The sequence below is a fragment of the Peromyscus maniculatus genome, chromosome 17, assembly GCF_049852395.1.
Source record: "Peromyscus maniculatus bairdii isolate BWxNUB_F1_BW_parent chromosome 17, HU_Pman_BW_mat_3.1, whole genome shotgun sequence".
NCBI classification, from domain to species: Eukaryota; Metazoa; Chordata; class Mammalia; order Rodentia; family Cricetidae; genus Peromyscus; species Peromyscus maniculatus.
The window spans coordinates 59,017,925-59,035,042 of record NC_134868.1 but is presented as its reverse complement, the minus strand read 5'-3'; the positions used below and the strand labels follow the sequence as shown (position 1 = coordinate 59,035,042).

General features: G+C 52.2%; 1 protein-coding gene across 11 annotated transcripts in view; it reads left to right on the top strand.

The window, feature by feature from the left end:
* Arhgef7 (Rho guanine nucleotide exchange factor 7) overlaps positions 1-17,118 on the top strand; it is a 114,370-nt gene that overhangs the window by 81,680 nt on the left and 15,572 nt on the right. For 9 of the 11 annotated variants that reach the window (XM_076553730.1, XM_076553731.1, XM_076553732.1 and 6 more), the window contains 9 exons: positions 1,305-1,427; positions 5,226-5,364; positions 6,028-6,087; positions 6,755-6,901; positions 9,051-9,137; positions 11,580-11,658; positions 11,802-11,941; positions 14,574-14,798; positions 16,464-16,557. In XM_076553730.1, coding sequence (XP_076409845.1) covers positions 1,305-1,427; positions 5,226-5,364; positions 6,028-6,087; positions 6,755-6,901; positions 9,051-9,137; positions 11,580-11,658; positions 11,802-11,941; positions 14,574-14,798; positions 16,464-16,557 — 1,094 coding nt within the window. The remainder of the gene's footprint in view (positions 1-1,304; positions 1,428-5,225; positions 5,365-6,027; positions 6,088-6,754; positions 6,902-9,050; positions 9,138-11,579; positions 11,659-11,801; positions 11,942-14,573; positions 14,799-16,463; positions 16,558-17,118) is intronic. The other 2 variants (XM_076553733.1, XM_076553734.1) reach the window with 1 other exon arrangement.

Below are 17,118 nucleotides of genomic sequence, written 5' to 3'. Positions count from 1 at the left end.
ATCCTGAATCATGGTCCGCTGAAGAAGTCAGGGCAGGAACCTGGAGGAGGAGCTGATGCCGAGGCCATAGAGGGTGCTGCTTACCGGCTTGCTCAATCTGCCTTCTTATGGAACCTGAACCACCAGCCCAGGGGTGATATCCGCCACAATGGGCTGGGTCCACCCCCGTTAATCAGCTAGTTAAGAAGATGATCTACAGGTTTGCCTATAAACCAGCCCTGTAGAGGATTTTCTCAGTTGAGGTTCTCTTCTCTCACGTTTCTAGCTTGGGTTAAGTTGACATGAAGCTGGCCAGCACAGCTGCTTACACTTGAGACCAGCACACAAAAAATGCTTTGGCAGCACTGACTGTGGGTCATGACTCACTGATTTAGCTTTGTTGTGGAGTTCTGGTATTAATTAGCTTTGGTCCTATTTCCTCTAGGTCAGAGTCCCCAGGGAGCAGGAAGTCCTCTTTCCTATCAGTGTGCTAAGAATCTGGGGGCTGTGGACTACTAGGGGTGTCCTCTCAGGCTCCCTGTTTGTGGCTGATGTCCTGTCCTAGGCCGACATTCTGGGGAGACAGGCAAAGCACACACACACACACCCCCGGGACTCCTGAATGTAGCCCACTGGCGTCCTGCTGATGGATGCCAAGTCTCACCACTTGGCAGCACCCACTCTCCATCTCCACAGTGGGTTCCAGCTGCCTAGAGGTGGGAGGAAGTGGCTTCTCTCTAGCCCTGTGGCCTGCAGTGGACGGTGTCTTTAGGACTTCTCTCTAGCCCTGTGGCCTGCAGTGGACGGTGTCTTTAGGACTTCTCTCTAGCCCTGTAGCCTGCAGTGGACGGTGTCTTTAGGACTTCTCTCCAGCTCTGTGGCCTGCAGTGGACGGTGTCTTTAGGACTTCTCTCTAGCCCTGTGGCCTGCAGTGGACGGTGTCTTTAGGACTTCTCTCCAGCTCTGTGGCCTGCAGTGGACAGTGTCTTTAGGACTTATTCTTGTGCCGCCTGCATTACTACATGGGTCAGAAACTTCCAGTTAGGCAGCTGTGTTTGTAAACTTCTAACTTTGTGTACAGTATTTGAGGCTTCAGGACATACATTTTTCTCACCACACAGAGAACATAGATTTGGCAAGGTTGGTCAGTCATGTGGCATGTCAGATCTGGCCTTCTGGACACTGTGGAAGGTTAGCCCCTCAGCCTGTAGGAGTGGGCAGGGCCAGAAGAGTATGGGGACTGGGCAGAGGAGAAGAGCCTGGTGCATCTGCCGCTTGCCAGTTTCTTCCTGTCTGATGGTGTCTCTCTCTCTATCACACCACAGGTCTCCTGAGGCCCAACAGAGAGTTGGCGGTTGTTTCCTGAGCCTGATGCCGCAGATGAGGACCCTGTACCTCGCTTACTGTGCCAACCACCCATCTGCTGTGAGCGTCCTCACAGAACATAGGTTTGTTGACTGAGACGTCTGGGCCAGAAGGGAGGTGGGCAGCTCTGAACCTCTAGATACCACATGCAACAATGTTCATACTAAATGAGCCCAACACGCACGCACGCACGCACGCACGCACGCACGCACGCACGCACGCACGCACGCACGCACACGTGCATACTCCTTCCAACAAGGCCACTCCTACCCCAACAAGAATATACCTCCAATAATGCTACTCCCTATGTGTCTATGGACCATTTTCATGAGGGCTTGGATTTGGGCTCCAGCACCCATGTTACAAATGCTGAACATGGCCACATGTATAACTCGTGGAACCCCATTGCTGTGGATGGCAGAGACAGGAGGATTGCTAGAGTTTGCTGGCTGCTAGACTGGCTGTAGGTGAAATGAGACGTGTAGTGTCGCAGGGTTATGGTGGAGAGTAATAGAGCAGGACGCCCAACGTCCTTGTTCATGTGTGCCTGCACATGTGCACACCTGTAGACACATGTATGTACACCCTCCCCCAGCCAAGCAACCAACAGGAAAACAAGAGGGTCCTTCTGAAGTCTCCTTTAGTCTGAGACCTTTTCTTTGGTGGAGATCCTGGAGGGAGCCGGTAAGTGCTTAGGAAGTTGCTGCAAGCCATGTTGAGGCTTCAGAAATGAGCTTTCTCGGGCGGTGGGAGAGCTGGGGACTGGGTTGGGTTGGGGCAGTTGTGAGAGGTGCGCCTGTTTCAGGTGAGGACTCTTTGTAGGCAAACCACTCAGCTGCAGACCGCTCGCTTGAGCCGTTCAGTCCGATAGGAAATTGATGTGCTCCTGCACATCACTTGCTTTCTGTGGTACCAGCCGTCGCCGTGAGTTGGGAGGAGAGATTGCTGGGTGTTGGAGGTGTTTTGGGGTAGTCTCGTTAGGGTGAGTGCTGGTATCATGCCAGGTGATGGAACAAATGTCTAGCGAGCTCAGGATCGTCTTCTGATGCTAAAAGAGGCACAGCATTTCTATTCTATTATCACAGCAACTTTATTATTATTGGTGGTTTCTTTTATAAATAGCAGTTCTTTATATTCAAAGATACTAATGGAAAAGTATTCATCGGCATCCAGTTACATGTGCTTTTTATTTCTTAATGGGACATTTTGATTTAAAATTAGGAAGCACAACAAGTAAATACCTTGGGTGAACTGGCCTCACCTGCCTCCCTAGAAATGCAGCAGAGGCCAGAGTGGCGGAGCCCTTGCTCCTAGGGTTGAGATGAGCGTTAGTGGACCGTGCACGCGTCACTCACGGCGGAGCACGTGCAGTAAGGGCTCGGATTTGTTGTCTGACCTGGGTAAGAAAAGTGAGCGACCCGGACCTTTTCTGCTCCTTGGTGTGCTCAGGTGTGCAAGGAACACGGTGTAGCTCCTGTGTGTTTCACACCGCAGTTCTGAGTGCAAGGGAGGGAGGGAGGGCTGGAGCGCTTCACCGTCAGAGGTGAAGTGGAAGCCTGCACGTTGGCCCCTGTGTTCTCGTCCTTCTGCTCTGGGATGGGCTGGGTCAGCCTCTTGTTCTCTTTAGCATAAAGCTTATGTTCAGTCACACGTTACATTGACTCCTTGAGCTTAGAAGTTACGAAATTTCACAAAAGCAAAGCCCAGGTTTTAAGTTTGTGTCTCTAAATACTCTGTAGGAATTCTTGATGTAGTGAAACAGGAGGTAGGGAGCAAGTGAGATGTTATTGTCCCACCCCCTGACACGTTCTGGAGAGTCAGGGTGGAGTGTGAGAACAGAAATGGCGGTGGACAGCCCTGGGCAGAGTCTGACTGACTTCTTGTGGGAGGGAGGTGGTCAAAGCAGCGGAGTGAGGAGGAGGGGGGGGCAGTCTGCTCACTTCACTCTGCTATTACCCCGGTTACTCTTCGAGTCCTGTCTGTAAGGCGAGCATGGCGTCTCAAAATAACAGGGGAGGACACAGCCGGGTGTTGCCCGGGGAGCGTCCCTGCTGCCTGTCCAACGTGGCATGCTGAGCGTGGAGTGAGGACCTGGGGTCTGTTCTGAACGGCTGGAGCAGAGTCCTGAGCCAGGGGACAGAGCAGGATGTGGTGTCTGTGTGCTCTTCTGAGGTTCCTGAGCTGTGAGGGCTCCCCCTCAGGCTGCCACAGACCCCAGCATGCTCCTGAGGCGTAAGTCGGTGCTTTGAGCCGTGCGCTTTGCTGTCTGATCGCTTCCTGCAGCAGGGCTGTCTGCTGAGCTGCTGGGCTAGCGTTTGCTTTCTCGTAGCTCTGGTGGCCCTCCAGCTGCCACACTGTGTCTGTAGATTCTGGTTTGATGCCTGAGCCTAGTCTTTGAGTGTCTAAGTAAGGTCGTTACTCAAGTCTGAAAGCTTTGCTTTTGTAAGCTGGGGCGTAGCTCACTGGTGGGAAGGCTTGCCCAGAACACGCATACCCTGGGTTAGGTTTGTTCTGCATTCTTAGGTGTGGGACTTGGGCCTCAGCAAGCGGTGCAGCCTAGCCCCAGCCTTGTGTGTGGATCTATCTCCTGATGTGAATGCCATCATCAGCTCTGTCGGTTTCCACCCGTGGGTACCTCTCCTTTGTTGTGCTGAGAGTAGACACATGGTCCTGGGGCCACATGTCCTGAATGGGTTTTAGAAGTTGTCCTGTAAGAACACATTTTCCACCAGTTTGTTACATCGTTCTGTCAAAAGAGCTGTAATGAATCGTTTCCTTTAATCACGATGCTAACGCGAAGCTCCAGGATGAATGAAACTGCCTAGGAGGTTCTGTTTCCTTTCTTTGCTGTGGATATCTTTCCTGGCAGCAGCAGCAGAATGCCGAAGGCAGATCCCATGCAGTTACCGTGGCTTGTTTAAATTGACTTTGTTCTTAGGAATTCTGGGCAGTGATGCTGTGATTCCTACTGTGACTGTGATGGCGTCTCACTAAACCCTGGACTGACTGCCTTAATGACTGGGCCGTCTCCCTGGTGGAAAAGGCTGTGGTTCCCTTGAAAGCGGGAGGCTCTGAATTAGAAAGGCAGCTTGATAAGGCTCTGCTTCATCAGCTGCTTGTTTCAGAGAAAGCTGCTCACCATCGTGCGTTAGGGAGAGCGAGTGAGGATGGAGGCAGTGTGCTTGGCAGGACTTTGAGCCTAGAACAGACAGACCCACCAGGTGAGTCGTGAGAAAGCTGTCCTCAGTCGAGGGTCTAGCAGAAACTGAAGACCCTGGGCAGTGCTGATGTTTGAAACTTGTCGTAGGAGACATGCTGAGTGGTGAAATGGCTGTGGAAGGGAGCAGAGTGTTTAAGACTTGTTTTTACTGCTCTCGGAATTGTGGGAATGCCGTTTGCCTCCACCTGCTTTCTGCGTATTCTGTGGGGATGAGAGGGGGCGACGCTGTGACTTCTCCCTCGTGCCAGAGCCTGTACCTGGCCTGTGTCTCTGCTGCTTCTAGAGAATGTGGTCCTTCCCCAGGACTGGGTGCACACCTCGGTTAGGGTGTGGCCCTTCTTGTAAGTCTGAGGTGCAGAGACAGCGGTGGAAGCTCTTACCAGTTTACTCTGGAGACCCCTGAGAGCTTGTAAAGGGTCCCATGCAGCCAGCATGTCTGGGGCCCCTTTGTCAGTGGGACTGGGTAAGATCTGTGCACTTGAGGAGAGAGTGGTTTCGGGCACTTACCACATCGCATGGTAACCGGCACATCTGTGAGTGTAAAGCTGCGGCCACCACCATCGGCCGTTTTGTCTTAGAAGAAACTAGCTCTGGCTCAGAGCTCTGGCCCGTGTCGCTAACTGGAGCCTCTTCTCTCTCCCTCCTTGCCCCTGCTGCTCAGCGAGGACCTGGGTGAGTTCATGGAATCGAAAGGTGCCAGCAGTCCTGGGATCCTGGTGCTGACCACTGGCCTCAGCAAGCCCTTCATGCGCCTGGACAAGTACCCGACGCTGCTGAAGGAGCTGGAGAGACACATGGAGGTGCCTCTGCTCCCTGGCTTGAGGCCCTGAGCCTTGTCAGACGTCCTGTCTGTGAGACTACCCCAGAGTTGTCCAGAGTTTGTAACGTAGTGCTTCTCAGGGGTCTCCTCCTCATCCAGCCCTAGAAGAAAGTAGCGTCTTCTTATTCTCATGCCCCCATCTGCCCACCAGGTGCTCCAAAGCTGCAAAGCATGGTTGTCAAGTAGTGTTGGGTATCCTGTCAGCATTTAGCTACAAGCAATAGGAGCCTGAGTTGCAAGGTGATAATGGGAACGTTTATTATAGTCTGGGATAGCAGCTTGAAGAGCTGACAGGGACCCTGGTCCTGCTTATTCCTAGGCTTGGGTGTGTCTGTGGACCTTCTTCATAACTGTTGGGCTCAGCTCTGCCCTTAGAGGGCAGGCTAGTCAGAGATGGCTGTAAGCAGGCGTGTAGCCATGCTTTCATGAGGCTTTATTTATAGAACAGCATTGCTTACTGACCCCTCGTGACAGGTTTGTTCCAAATTAATTTTCCTCAAGTTTGTTGGCGCCATGGTCCCTTAAAAGATAAGCAGCCCTCAAACACTGAGGGGCTAAGGGCTGAACAGTATCAAAAGGTTTTAGGCTAGTCTCCAGGATGCTTTCAGTGTGAAAGTTAATCATGTCTTTTTTCCCCCCACAGGATTATCATCCTGATAGACAAGACATTCAGAAGTCCATGACTGCCTTCAAAAACCTTTCAGTAAGTGATTACAGTTATTATACTTTCCCTCAGACAGTATCAGGACAGTTGCATGTTGAATTAACACCCACTGGAAGAGACACAGTAAACAAGTGACCCGTGAGTTGGATGCAGTGTTGATTGGGATGAGGTAAGGGACGCACACAGCAACAGTCCATGGCCAGTGAAGTCTCCCTCCTGAGTGCACGGTGACACCACAGGCAGAACTGGCATGGTTGGAGTTCACAGAGGACACAGCACTGTGTTTGCTGGACATGCTGAAGTCATTTAACTCCCCGCCTCCAAATCCAGGGCTCTTCAGTGACATCCGGGACACAGGCCCTCACTTGTCATATTGTCCAGCTGTGACTTAGCGACATGTTCCCGTGTATAGCTCATGTTACTTCCTCCTCTTGGGCTTGTCTGCTGGCAGACGCTGATGAAGCCAGAAGGAAGTGTTCTTCTGGTCCACTGTACATGCTTCCTGAACCCGACAGAACTGCCTGTGAAGTCTAAGGCCAGAGCACGCGTGCGTTTTGTTTCCTTGGCTTGATTCCGCCACTCCTTACAGTCACGCCGACCGTCGTTCGGCTGGTACAGGACAGTCAGTGTCAAAGCAAAAGCAGTGTGATGGGAACAAGATTCTGGAAGCTTCTGTCTGTAAACGGTTGTATGCTGTGTCCCACAGGCCCAGTGTCAAGAAGTACGAAAAAGGAAAGAGCTGGAGCTGCAGATTCTGACGGAGCCCATCCGGAGCTGGGAGGGGGATGACATCAAGACGCTGGGCAGTGTTACGTACATGTCCCAAGTCACGATTCAGTGCGCGGGAAGCGAGGTATGGGGCCCACCTCCACCACCATGCCTGTCCCACTCCTAAGGTTCTGTATTTCGGGTCTAGAATAATGGCAGGTGCTGCTGACGGTACTGAGCCTCACACTTGTGGCCCACTTTTTATCCCTGACAACATGGAGAGCTTCGATGTGTGTGTAAAGCTCACTGCAGATGGGCTGTTTGCCAGTTCATATATCCACTGGGATCAGCTTGGTCCAGAGCCCTGTGAGCTGACAGGGCGTCCACCCAAGACTGGAAGAGACCAGCCTGTGTCTCATCATGTACAGGTGTCCTCTAGGGACACTTGCGTGGCCTGGCTCAGCCTTCTCGGTAGAGCGCACTTTCGGGAGCCTAGTGTTTTATGGCACTGCTTGTGTGTACTCTGGTGTCTGCTTATGGGAGTCCTGGCTTTGATGCTGCCTTCTTAGGTGACACCTCCCAGTGGCATTTGGTGTGGACGGGTGATCATTGGGGGAGGTAGTCCATTTGATGGTGGGGCAAACTGAGCTTCACCGTCCACATAGACATTTGGACATTTGGACAGAGAAGAAGAAGAACTTGCCCTGAGTGTCACCACCACATTCCAGTGTGGATACTGTAAGGAACTGTCACTTTCTTCTTTACCACACTGACCTGAAACACTCAGATCCTTCAAAAATTTGTTCCTTAATCAGATGATTTTATGTGTGTGGGTGTTTTGCCCACATGCATGTTTTTGTACCAGGCTGTGCAGTGTAGGCCAGAAGAGGGTGTCTAATCCCCTGGAACTGGAGTTAGACAGTTGTGAGCTGCCTTGTGGGTGCTGGGAATTGAACCTGGGTCCACTGAAAGAGCAGCCGGTCTTCTTAAACCACAGAGCCATCCCCAGCCCCTTAACTATGTGATTTTTAGCGTTTGTTTTAGATAACTGCACAACATTTCCCAAAGTGCTAAGTCTCCCTAACAGTGGTGGCTATTACTCCAAAACGAATCAGAGCCGTCATGCCCTCGAGGGAAGAGGTCTTCTGCTGGTACTCCCCAGCCTGTGTGCCTCCAAGAGAACATAACAGGTCATTTCAGCAACTTCTTTATGGTACAGATACCCCCCCATTCCTGCCGCCCTTTGACTGGGTGTGAAGAGCATGCTTGGGAAAGCTGTTTACGTACTTACCACATTGAAAGGCAGTGGCTCAAAGGCTGGAGGACTCACGCCCATCTCTTTGACTTTCAGATTCTCGGGACTTGTCTCTTAGATACGTGTGTTCTCTATGACCTTTGTTACCTTGAAGCAAACGATATTTACTGCATAGGAGTATTTTAAGTTTTCCATGTCAACCAGAAGTCAAATGGATGAGAGCAACGGTTACTTAACATTTTGTCTTATTTCTCGTGTAGCCTGAAGAATCCACCTGTCCCCATCCCTCGTTAAAATTTTCTAAGTTCTTTTTCTTTGTGACATGAACAGGAAGTTACCAAGTAGTATTCAAAGGTACTCCACACAGGGCTGGAGAGATGGCTCAGTGGTTAAGAACACTTTGGATGTTCTTCCCAAGGACCTGGGTTTGATTCCCAGCACACACATGGCAGCTCACAACTATCTGTAACTCTAGTTCCAGGGGATCCAACACCTTCTTGTGGCCTCTTTGGGTGCTGTACTCATGTGGTACACAGACATACATGCAATGCAGAAAGACATTCATACACATAAACAATACAAATTAGTAAACCTTTAATTTTTTTTTAGACAAGATCTCTCAGTTACATAGCTCTGACTGTCCTAGACCTCAGTATATAGGACTGACTGACTTGAAACACAGAGATCCCCCTGCCTCTGCCTCAGGAGTGCTGGGATTAAAGGCGTGTGCCACCATACCTGACTAAACAAACCTTAAAAAAAGAAAAAGAAGACAAAGTCATCTCACAGGAGCTTGCAAGCTCAGGGTTCTTGAGTCACGTAGCACTTCCTGCTTTGAAAATGTAATGGTGTGTGCTTATTCCGTACTGACTATAGTTCTCTGGCTGTGCGAAGGGTGATGCAGACTTGGTTATACTTTGTCAGCATTTAACACTGCTCGTATAATTTGGTAGAAATCTCAATTAGGAAATACAGTGTGTGGTCCACGGGTCTGGACTGAAGCTCCGGACACATTTCTGAATAGTTCTTTCTGATGTAGGAAAAGAATGAGCGATACCTCCTGCTCTTCCCAAGCCTTCTGCTCATGCTGTCTGCCAGTCCCAGGATGAGTGGTTTCATCTACCAGGTAAAGACAGTTACTTTGATGCTTCCTTGTTTGTGGTGGATGTCAGAATTGTTTTCAGGATGCTTTTGAATTTATGGATTCATATTGGACGTGCCTGTAAAGGCACAGTATGTGGCACTATAACGTCACGACTGTGCTTTTACCTGTGAGTTCACTTCCGTTGCGTCTTTCCGTGTGACTGGAGAGAAGTGTACATTTGTGAGCAGTCCATGCCGGTCTCTCTCACCGACTGCGTTGTCCCTGCAAAGGACGTTGCTTCTCTGGGCTTTCATGTTCTGTTGTGCACAGCCCAGGTCCAGCTAGGTGCTGGGGGCTCAGAAAGACTGTTGTAAGGGACAGAACACCCCAGACAAGTACACCGGGTGTGTCACCCGGTCATCTAACCTTTTGTAACTCATCATTTAATGTCTTAGTTTTTAGTCATTTCCCGGAGGAAATTTTAGATCTGATTGTAGGAGAAAGCTTGCGGGGCTCTTTTTGTTGCCATAGGAACTAGTGGTGGGCCCCGGGCTGCTAGGTAGGTCCAGGAGGTGCTCCTGGAGTCCAGCCTCCGCATCGGCTCTAATGTCAGTCACTGCTTCGCCTTCAAGTGGAAGGAGTGTAGAGTCATGGGGGCAAGGAGTGGCTTGGTCTGCCCCGGAGGGTTGTCACCACTGCTGTGTCACCACTGCTGTGTCACCACTGCTGTTCCCAAGGAGTGGCTTGGTCTGCCCCGGAGGGTTGTCACCACTGCTGTTCCCAAGGAGCCTTTGTAGATGGCAGAGTAGGTAGGTGTGAGAAGACTCAGAATGGAAGGCCCCCTGAGGAGAGGGTAGTGGCTGAGGTGCCAGAGTGGCAAGTCCCCTTGGGAGGTGCCTCTTCCTGGTTCCCATTCATGCCCCAGAGCCTCAGCCTCGGCTGGTACTTGTCCCGGGATCATCTGTTGCTGTGGCATGCCTTGGAGATGGTACCTCAGCAGCAGGATGCCGTCTTTGCACTCCAGACAGCTCCTGAGTTGGTGCTAATCAGCCCTGGTGACGGGCGTCACCTCCAGTGCTCATCTCTGCAGGTGGAGCACTGACTGCTGGCCCATGGGCATGCATGCAACCCCAGTACCTGGAGGCCAAGGGAGAAAATGGAGAGTTTTGAGGCTGGTATGGACTACATAGCAGGAGCTGTCTTAAAAGAAAACACCAGACTACCTGCTGGTCTTTGGGGATGCCAGCACTGGCAGTGGACCTAGGTTCCATAAGCTGGAGATTTAAGCTGCACCAGGGAAGGCATGCAGACAGCCCAGCCTCGGCCGTGGAAGTACAGCCGTCTGCTGGGCTCCCAGCTTCGCCCTTGGCTGTTTGGAGTGGGTGTTTTGTGTTTTAACCTGGAGTAGGGCACAAGGTGGGGAACTGTCCTGTGCAGTGCTGGACATTGGCAGCCTCTCCAGCCTCCGCTATCACATAGCAGGGCTTCCTGCCAGGTTCTGACACTGCTCCATGTTCCCTGAGCCCAGGTCAGCAGGTGTCCTGGCCTGCTTTGGACTGCTGTTTCCACCGTAACCAAAAGAAACCCGAGAGTCAGGGGTGTTTGGCTTACCTGTCCAGATCACAGTCCGTCACTCGAGAAAGTCAAGGCAGGAAAGCGGGGGCAGAGGCGGGGACTACAGAGCAGTGCGGCTTGCTGCCCAAGGGTAGTGCTTCCCATTGTGGGCTGGGCCTGCTGCATCAGTCACCAATCAAGAAAGATGCCTCACAGGCTTGCCTATGGACGACTGGGCGGCTGGCAGTTCCTTCTGGGGTTTCTGCTTCCCAGGCGTCCCTAGCTTGTAGCTAGTTGACAAAAACCTATTAGCATGAGTACTACTATCCTGCCTGCTGGTAAAGTCCTGCCTTTGGCTAACCGTTGTTTCCTGGGCCCGAACCCATAGACTGTAAAGATGTGGTCTTTGGCCACCAGGTGTCACAGTTGGTGTGGTTTGAAGAAAGCTGTTGGGTGCTGAGCTTTGTTCCCTTCCGGTTTGCAGCTGACATTTCCTGCCGTGTGGGGAGCCCCAGTCCTGTTTTCACAGACAGCTTGACTGCCGCCCTGTGGCCCTGTGTGAGCTCCTGTGGTTTCCGTTTGACAGAGGAGAGCGCACAGTCCGTCAGTGTGTGTTCTTGTCTCTGTCCTGTCAGCTGGGCCTCACACTCAGAACTCCTCTTTCTCGTGAGGCCACGTGCGCTCTGCTGCAGTGTGGCCCTGGAAGCAGGACCGGCTTCCGTCTTCTGCCCACTGACTGCCCACTGGATAAAGTCCTGCTTTGTGTCATACTCCACCATTTTGCCGGTTTGGGTTCTTCACCGTTTGATCATTATTTAAGGTGGTAGCCCTTTCGTACACATGGTTCTGCTGCCATGTGTAAAGTCATTTAATGTTTCATGTCGCCTTCTTTATTAGAAACGCATTAATTGTTTGGGGGATCTCTTTTAGGGAAAGCTACCAACGACAGGAATGACAATCACAAAACTTGAGGACAGTGAGAACCACAGGAATGCATTTGAGATATCAGGTAATGTGCCCAAAGCTTGTGCAGACGCTGTGTCCGAGTGAGGAGAGGCAGCCGGTCCTTGAGTGTTAGGGTGGCCTCCGGTTCTGGGTGTCTGTATGTGCTTGTGTGCGTTCACTTTAATTCCACCTCCTCCTCCTCTCTAGGGAGCATGATCGAGCGGATCCTGGTGTCTTGCAACAACCAGCAGGACCTGCATGAATGGGTGGACCACCTACAGAAGCAGACGAAGGTTACGTCTGTCAGCAACCCCACCATCAAGCCCCACTCTGTGCCATCACACACAGTAAGAGCCACCTAGCTTCCTTTCTGGGCCCTCACAGTGGTGTCCCAGGCTGAGGCTGTCTGTGGCTGTCCGTGGCTATCCGTGGCTGTCCGTGGCTGTCCATGGGTGCAGGAGTTCTAAACCCTGCCTCCTGCTCCTGCAGCAGTCATCACAGAGCAGACCGCCTCACAGACACTTCCAGGTGTGCTCTCTAGCTCAGTGATGCTCAGAGCTGCCTCACAGGGCTCTCACTGCACCCCGGGAGCCACTGGCCTGTAGGGGATTTTTTTTGAGGATTTAAAACTTTATATATGGTATTCAAAAACAAAAAACTCAAAGAGAAGTAATAGTGGTGTTACAAGGCATGAGACAGAGCTCCTGACTGACTATAAGAATGATAGCGTTGGGCCTGGGCTCAGGTGGTGGAGGTCTTCCTTAGCACAAAGTTGGATTCCTAGTGCCTGCTGCATAAGCTGGGTATGGTGGCACAGGACTATCTTTCCAGCACTTGGGGGGTCGGGGCAGGAGGATCTGAAGTTCACAGTTATCCTTGGCTGTATGTTAAGGCCATCCTGGGTCATTACTTGAGACCCTGACTCCAAACAGAGACAAAACAAAACTGAGAATAACAACTCCCCCCAAATCATTTATTTTTCACTTAATAAAAAACTCAGCAGCAGTTAGGATTCGTTAGAGATACAAATTTCAAAATACCTCAACATTGGTGTTTAAACTTTGGTGTGAACATTTTTGCTTGAGAAGTTGGCGTTATCTTAAAACTTAACCGTTTTTGTTGAAAAACCGAACAAACCTTTCAAAAACGACCTTTGCTGACACAGTTTATGGTTATCGATTTTTCTCCCTTCTTTGTGTGACTCTTGTGACAGTTTCTGCCGTGTAGTTCATTTTTCCCATCAACACTTTCATGCAGCGGGTCGTCATGGCCCTAAGAGCACAGCTCTGCCATGTGGCTCTCTTTCCACTCCCGGTCTCACACCAGGCTCCGGTGTTGGGATCCTGCTGTCTTGTCTCCGCAGTGGGAGCTTCAGTGCCTTACTGTGTTAGCTAGGGCTTGGGTCTGTTGGGCTGCACTCCATAATTCTCCTTACTCCAAAAGGTCCTCTAGAGCCCAGTGGTGGTCCCAGCATTCAGGAGGCAGACGCAGGAGGATTTCTGTGAGTTCGAGGCCAGCCTGGAGTTCCGGAACAACCAAGGCTACCCAGAGAAACCCTGTCTTAAGAAAGCAAAAAAACTAAACAAAATTAAAGGTCCTGAAGAGAAGGCTGGAAGTTGGGGGTGTGGCTCAGTGGTAGAGCATTTGCCTGATGTTGCAAGGTGCTGGGATCAATTCCCAGTGCCACCAAAATAATACAAAAGTAAAAACCACTTAGCTTTTGAGCGGTAAGTTTATCCCAGGGACATGGGTTGCCCGAGTGAGTGTGTACAGAGCAGCAGAGTGAAGTCAGGCTCCTCACACCTGTCACATAGACTGCCGTGTCCGGGCACTTGGTGTCCCAGCATTTGATGGCATGTAGTGGAAGCCAGAAGATAGCCTGCCATGGCAGCTGTGGAGTCCTCCTCCGACAAGGTGCCTGCCTCTCGTGCTAGTGCAGGGGCACAGATGTCCCTGGAACCGGTGGCCTGTGTTTTCTGCCTGGGGTCCAGTTCTGTCCGGCATCAGTTAATCTCTCCTTCTAGCTTCAGGCGTCACTCTGCTTCTCCAAGTAAGGAGAGCCAAGCCAGCCTTTAGTTATTACCACTTTACTGCTACAGGGGCATGGGGTACAGCCTTCTCCTCTGGGTTAAAGCTTGTTTTGAGAAAGCTTGTTTTGTAGGGTATAGTGTCTGTAATGTGCCATGCGCCAGCCACTAGTGGGTGACCTGGCACGTTGGTGCCACAGCCTTCACAGCCCGCACAGTCTTAGGGTTGTACCTCACCAGCATTCAGTTCCCAGAGCTACGCAGCCAGATCCTGGTGGTTGTGTACTAACTGCATCAGCTGCGTGAGATCCAGGGGCACATTTGAGTCACACTTACTTTATTAACGTTTTCATTTCATTGTCAGTGTGGTTGGTTTTGGGGTTTTCTAAGACTATAGACCTTATTAATAACATATCCCACAGATTTCATATTACTGTTTTTATTCAAATAAGCTGGGATTTTTAAGAGAAAAATGCCGTTATTTTAGAGATTAACATCCTTCTATGTAGGCCAAATGGTCCGTATTTCTGTCTTCGCACAGTTCTGTGGCAATGGGGTTTGCCCAAACAGGAAAGAGCCGTAGATAGGATGGGCCTGGCTGCTGTGTCCCAAGAAAATGGCTCTCTCCTTTTCCCTGTCTGCACGAGGAGCAGGCCTTGGTTCTGCCCTCTTCCTGTGTTAGCAGGTGATCGTGTATTTCCGGGAGGACGCCCCAGCGTCAGCCATCATGCTCCATTCGTTCATTTGGATGTTGTGATGCTCACACTAGTTTTCTTACACACTGACATCACAGCTGTGACCTGTGTAGAGTGTGGATCTCTCAGCTCCGTGTCCTGCCCAGAACCCTGGGCAGCATGGTAGAGCGAGGGTTCGAGCCGTGTGGTTAGGGCCTTCTCCAGTGGCCTCCTCACCCATCTCACGCTCTCTCTGCTCTTGCTTTTGTGCCTGGCAGCTTCCCTCCCATCCTATCACTCCATCCAGCAAGCACGCGGACAGCAAGCCTGTGGCACTGACGCCTGCGTACCACACACTCCCCCACCCCTCTCACCATGGCACCCCACACACCACCATCAGCTGGGGACCCCTGGAGCCTCCGAAGACCCCCAAGCCTTGGAGCCTGAGCTGCCTGCGGCCTGCACCTCCCCTCCGGCCCTCGGCTGCTCTCTGCTACAAGGAGGTGAGGTCCTGCAGCCACTCCGACTGCCAGCTGCAGTGAGCGTGTCTTGACATCTGGGGGTGGGAGGGTCGCACTTAGCTCCGTTTGTCACTTCAGTGAGTTCAGAAAGGACCCCAGTGAGTCCTTCAGAACCACGAAGAGGGTTTGTCCTTACTCTCTTGTCATCCCCTTCTGCTGCGAGGGCCAGGAGGCACCTTTACATGTAACAGGATGGGCATGTTCCCCCTTCAGTATACTGGGGTAGACTGTGCCTTACTTGAGGGGTGGTGCCCAGGAGGCACCGAGCCGGAGGTGCTGTGAGCATGGGAGGCTGCTAGGGCCTCCCTGCTGCACGCCATTCTGCTGCTGCCCAGACCTGCCCTAGAGTGCTGAGGCTGTTGGGGGTCGAGAGTAGGCTCCCCAGTGAAAATGGTGCAGCCCTGAGGGCAGTGCCTCCCTGGCCCTGGAGGGGTTGCTGCGCCTCCTCCACCCATGCCCGCTCTCTCCCGCATGCCTGCCGAGTGCAGCCCAGCGCACTTATGTCTTCACTAAGTGTCCGCAGTTTCACGCCCCACCTAACCCTGCTCCCACCCGAGGAGGCTCAGCTCTGGTGAGTGTGAGAGGAAGCCAGGTGACCGGCCAGTCGGTGTGAGCCTGGACGTGGTGCTTGTAGGAGAAGAGTGAATGGAGCGTGCGCAGGTCTTTCTGTAGGTGTTCCTGTATTTCAAGGGGTGCTCTCTTGAGTCCACAGTAGGGTTCTTTCGGAACTGATTTCTGTCTAAGGCCATTCTCTATTCTGTAGGAAGTTTGAGGCCAGCATGGGCCACAAGAGAGAGGTTTCACAAACGAAGTCAAGCAGGGTGTGATAGCACATGCCTTTACTTCTAGCACCCCCGATGCAGACAGGAGGAGGGTCTCTGAGTTGGAGGCCAGCCTGATTTTCTGTAGCGAGTTCCAGGCCAGCTAGGACGCCATAGATCGTCCATCTCAAAGCAGCAGTGACCACAAGGGAAGACGGAGGAGGTAGCTGTCAAAGTCTGCTCTGCCCTGGAAGTGCTTCACCTGCACTGGAATGGCAGCCGTGGAGGCGGGTGTCTGTGCCGCCCCATGTGCCCCGTGGAACCCTTATCCAGCGCTGCGCGCACTCCCCTTCACCTTAACGGAAGATGCTAAGATGCTGTTGGACAGCGTCTCTACTTTGTTCAGAGCCGGGACACAGGCAAGCACAGAGAAGCCAGCGAGCCCTGCTTCCGATAGTCCGTGCTTAGCCATTGGTTCCCTGCCTGCTTCCTTTGCTTTTAACTTGGGGATTTGTGTATTTTCCTGACGGTGTCTTTGCTTTCTGTTCTTTTTAAATGACCTGTTTTCCTTCACTTACACCCTAGAGTGGACAGCCCTGCCCTGGCGGTGGGGAGTGTCGTGTGGGCCCCCTGTCCTCTCTTTTTCAGCAGAGGCCTTACTCTTGTGGGATGGTGGGGTCCAGTCCTGTTAACAGGGTTTTCATCAGAGCGGAGGAGTGTTACCAGGATGGCAAAACGTCGTCGTCATCTTGGCTCTTGGTTTGGGTCCATGTTGGCACTGGCAGAGACAAGCGGAAGAGCTGGTGATGGGGGTGGGAGGTACTTGGTGGTGTCCGGCCGGTTTCCTACCGTCTGTCAGCATGTTTTGTCGTTGGTGTTTCCCCAGGATCTTAGTAAGAGCCCCAAGACCATGAAAAAGCTGCTGCCAAAGCGCAAGCCCGAGCGGAAGCCTTCAGACGAGGAGTTTGCTGTGCGCAAGAGTGAGTGTCCACCTGTGGGAGCGCGGCCACCTCGCGGGTCTCAGGGCCACGCAGTGGAAGAGATGTCCTTCCCATAGTGACAGGACGGGGCCAGCTGGGCTGCACCTTGACGAGCAGGGGGCAGAGTGCAGCAGGCCTCGCCAGCCTCCCTATCCTTTGTCAGACCCCTCTGTTGTGTTCACACCCTTCGTTCCAGTTCCGCTGCCTCGTCACCTGCTCTTGCAGCCCCGCTCCAGGCCCAGGAAGTGTCCAGTCCACATCTCCGAGGGGCTGTGGTTTCCTGCCACCTTTGCTCCACCCTGCAGACCTACGATCTGTTCACTCACCCCGGCTTGTCTGTTAGGAAGGTGTGGCTGGGGGCCCTTAGGGAACAAGTATCTGCCGTGTGTCTTCCATGTGACTGGCACGGTGGGGTGCTGGGACAGGGATGTTGGTCAGACTTGCAGTCACTAGCAGACATTGAATGCTGCTTTGTATCCAGCTGTGGGACAGGCCATGAAGGCCAAGTCCACAGCACTGGTCCTCAGGTGGGTAGATCTGCCCAGGAGACGTGGATCAGTG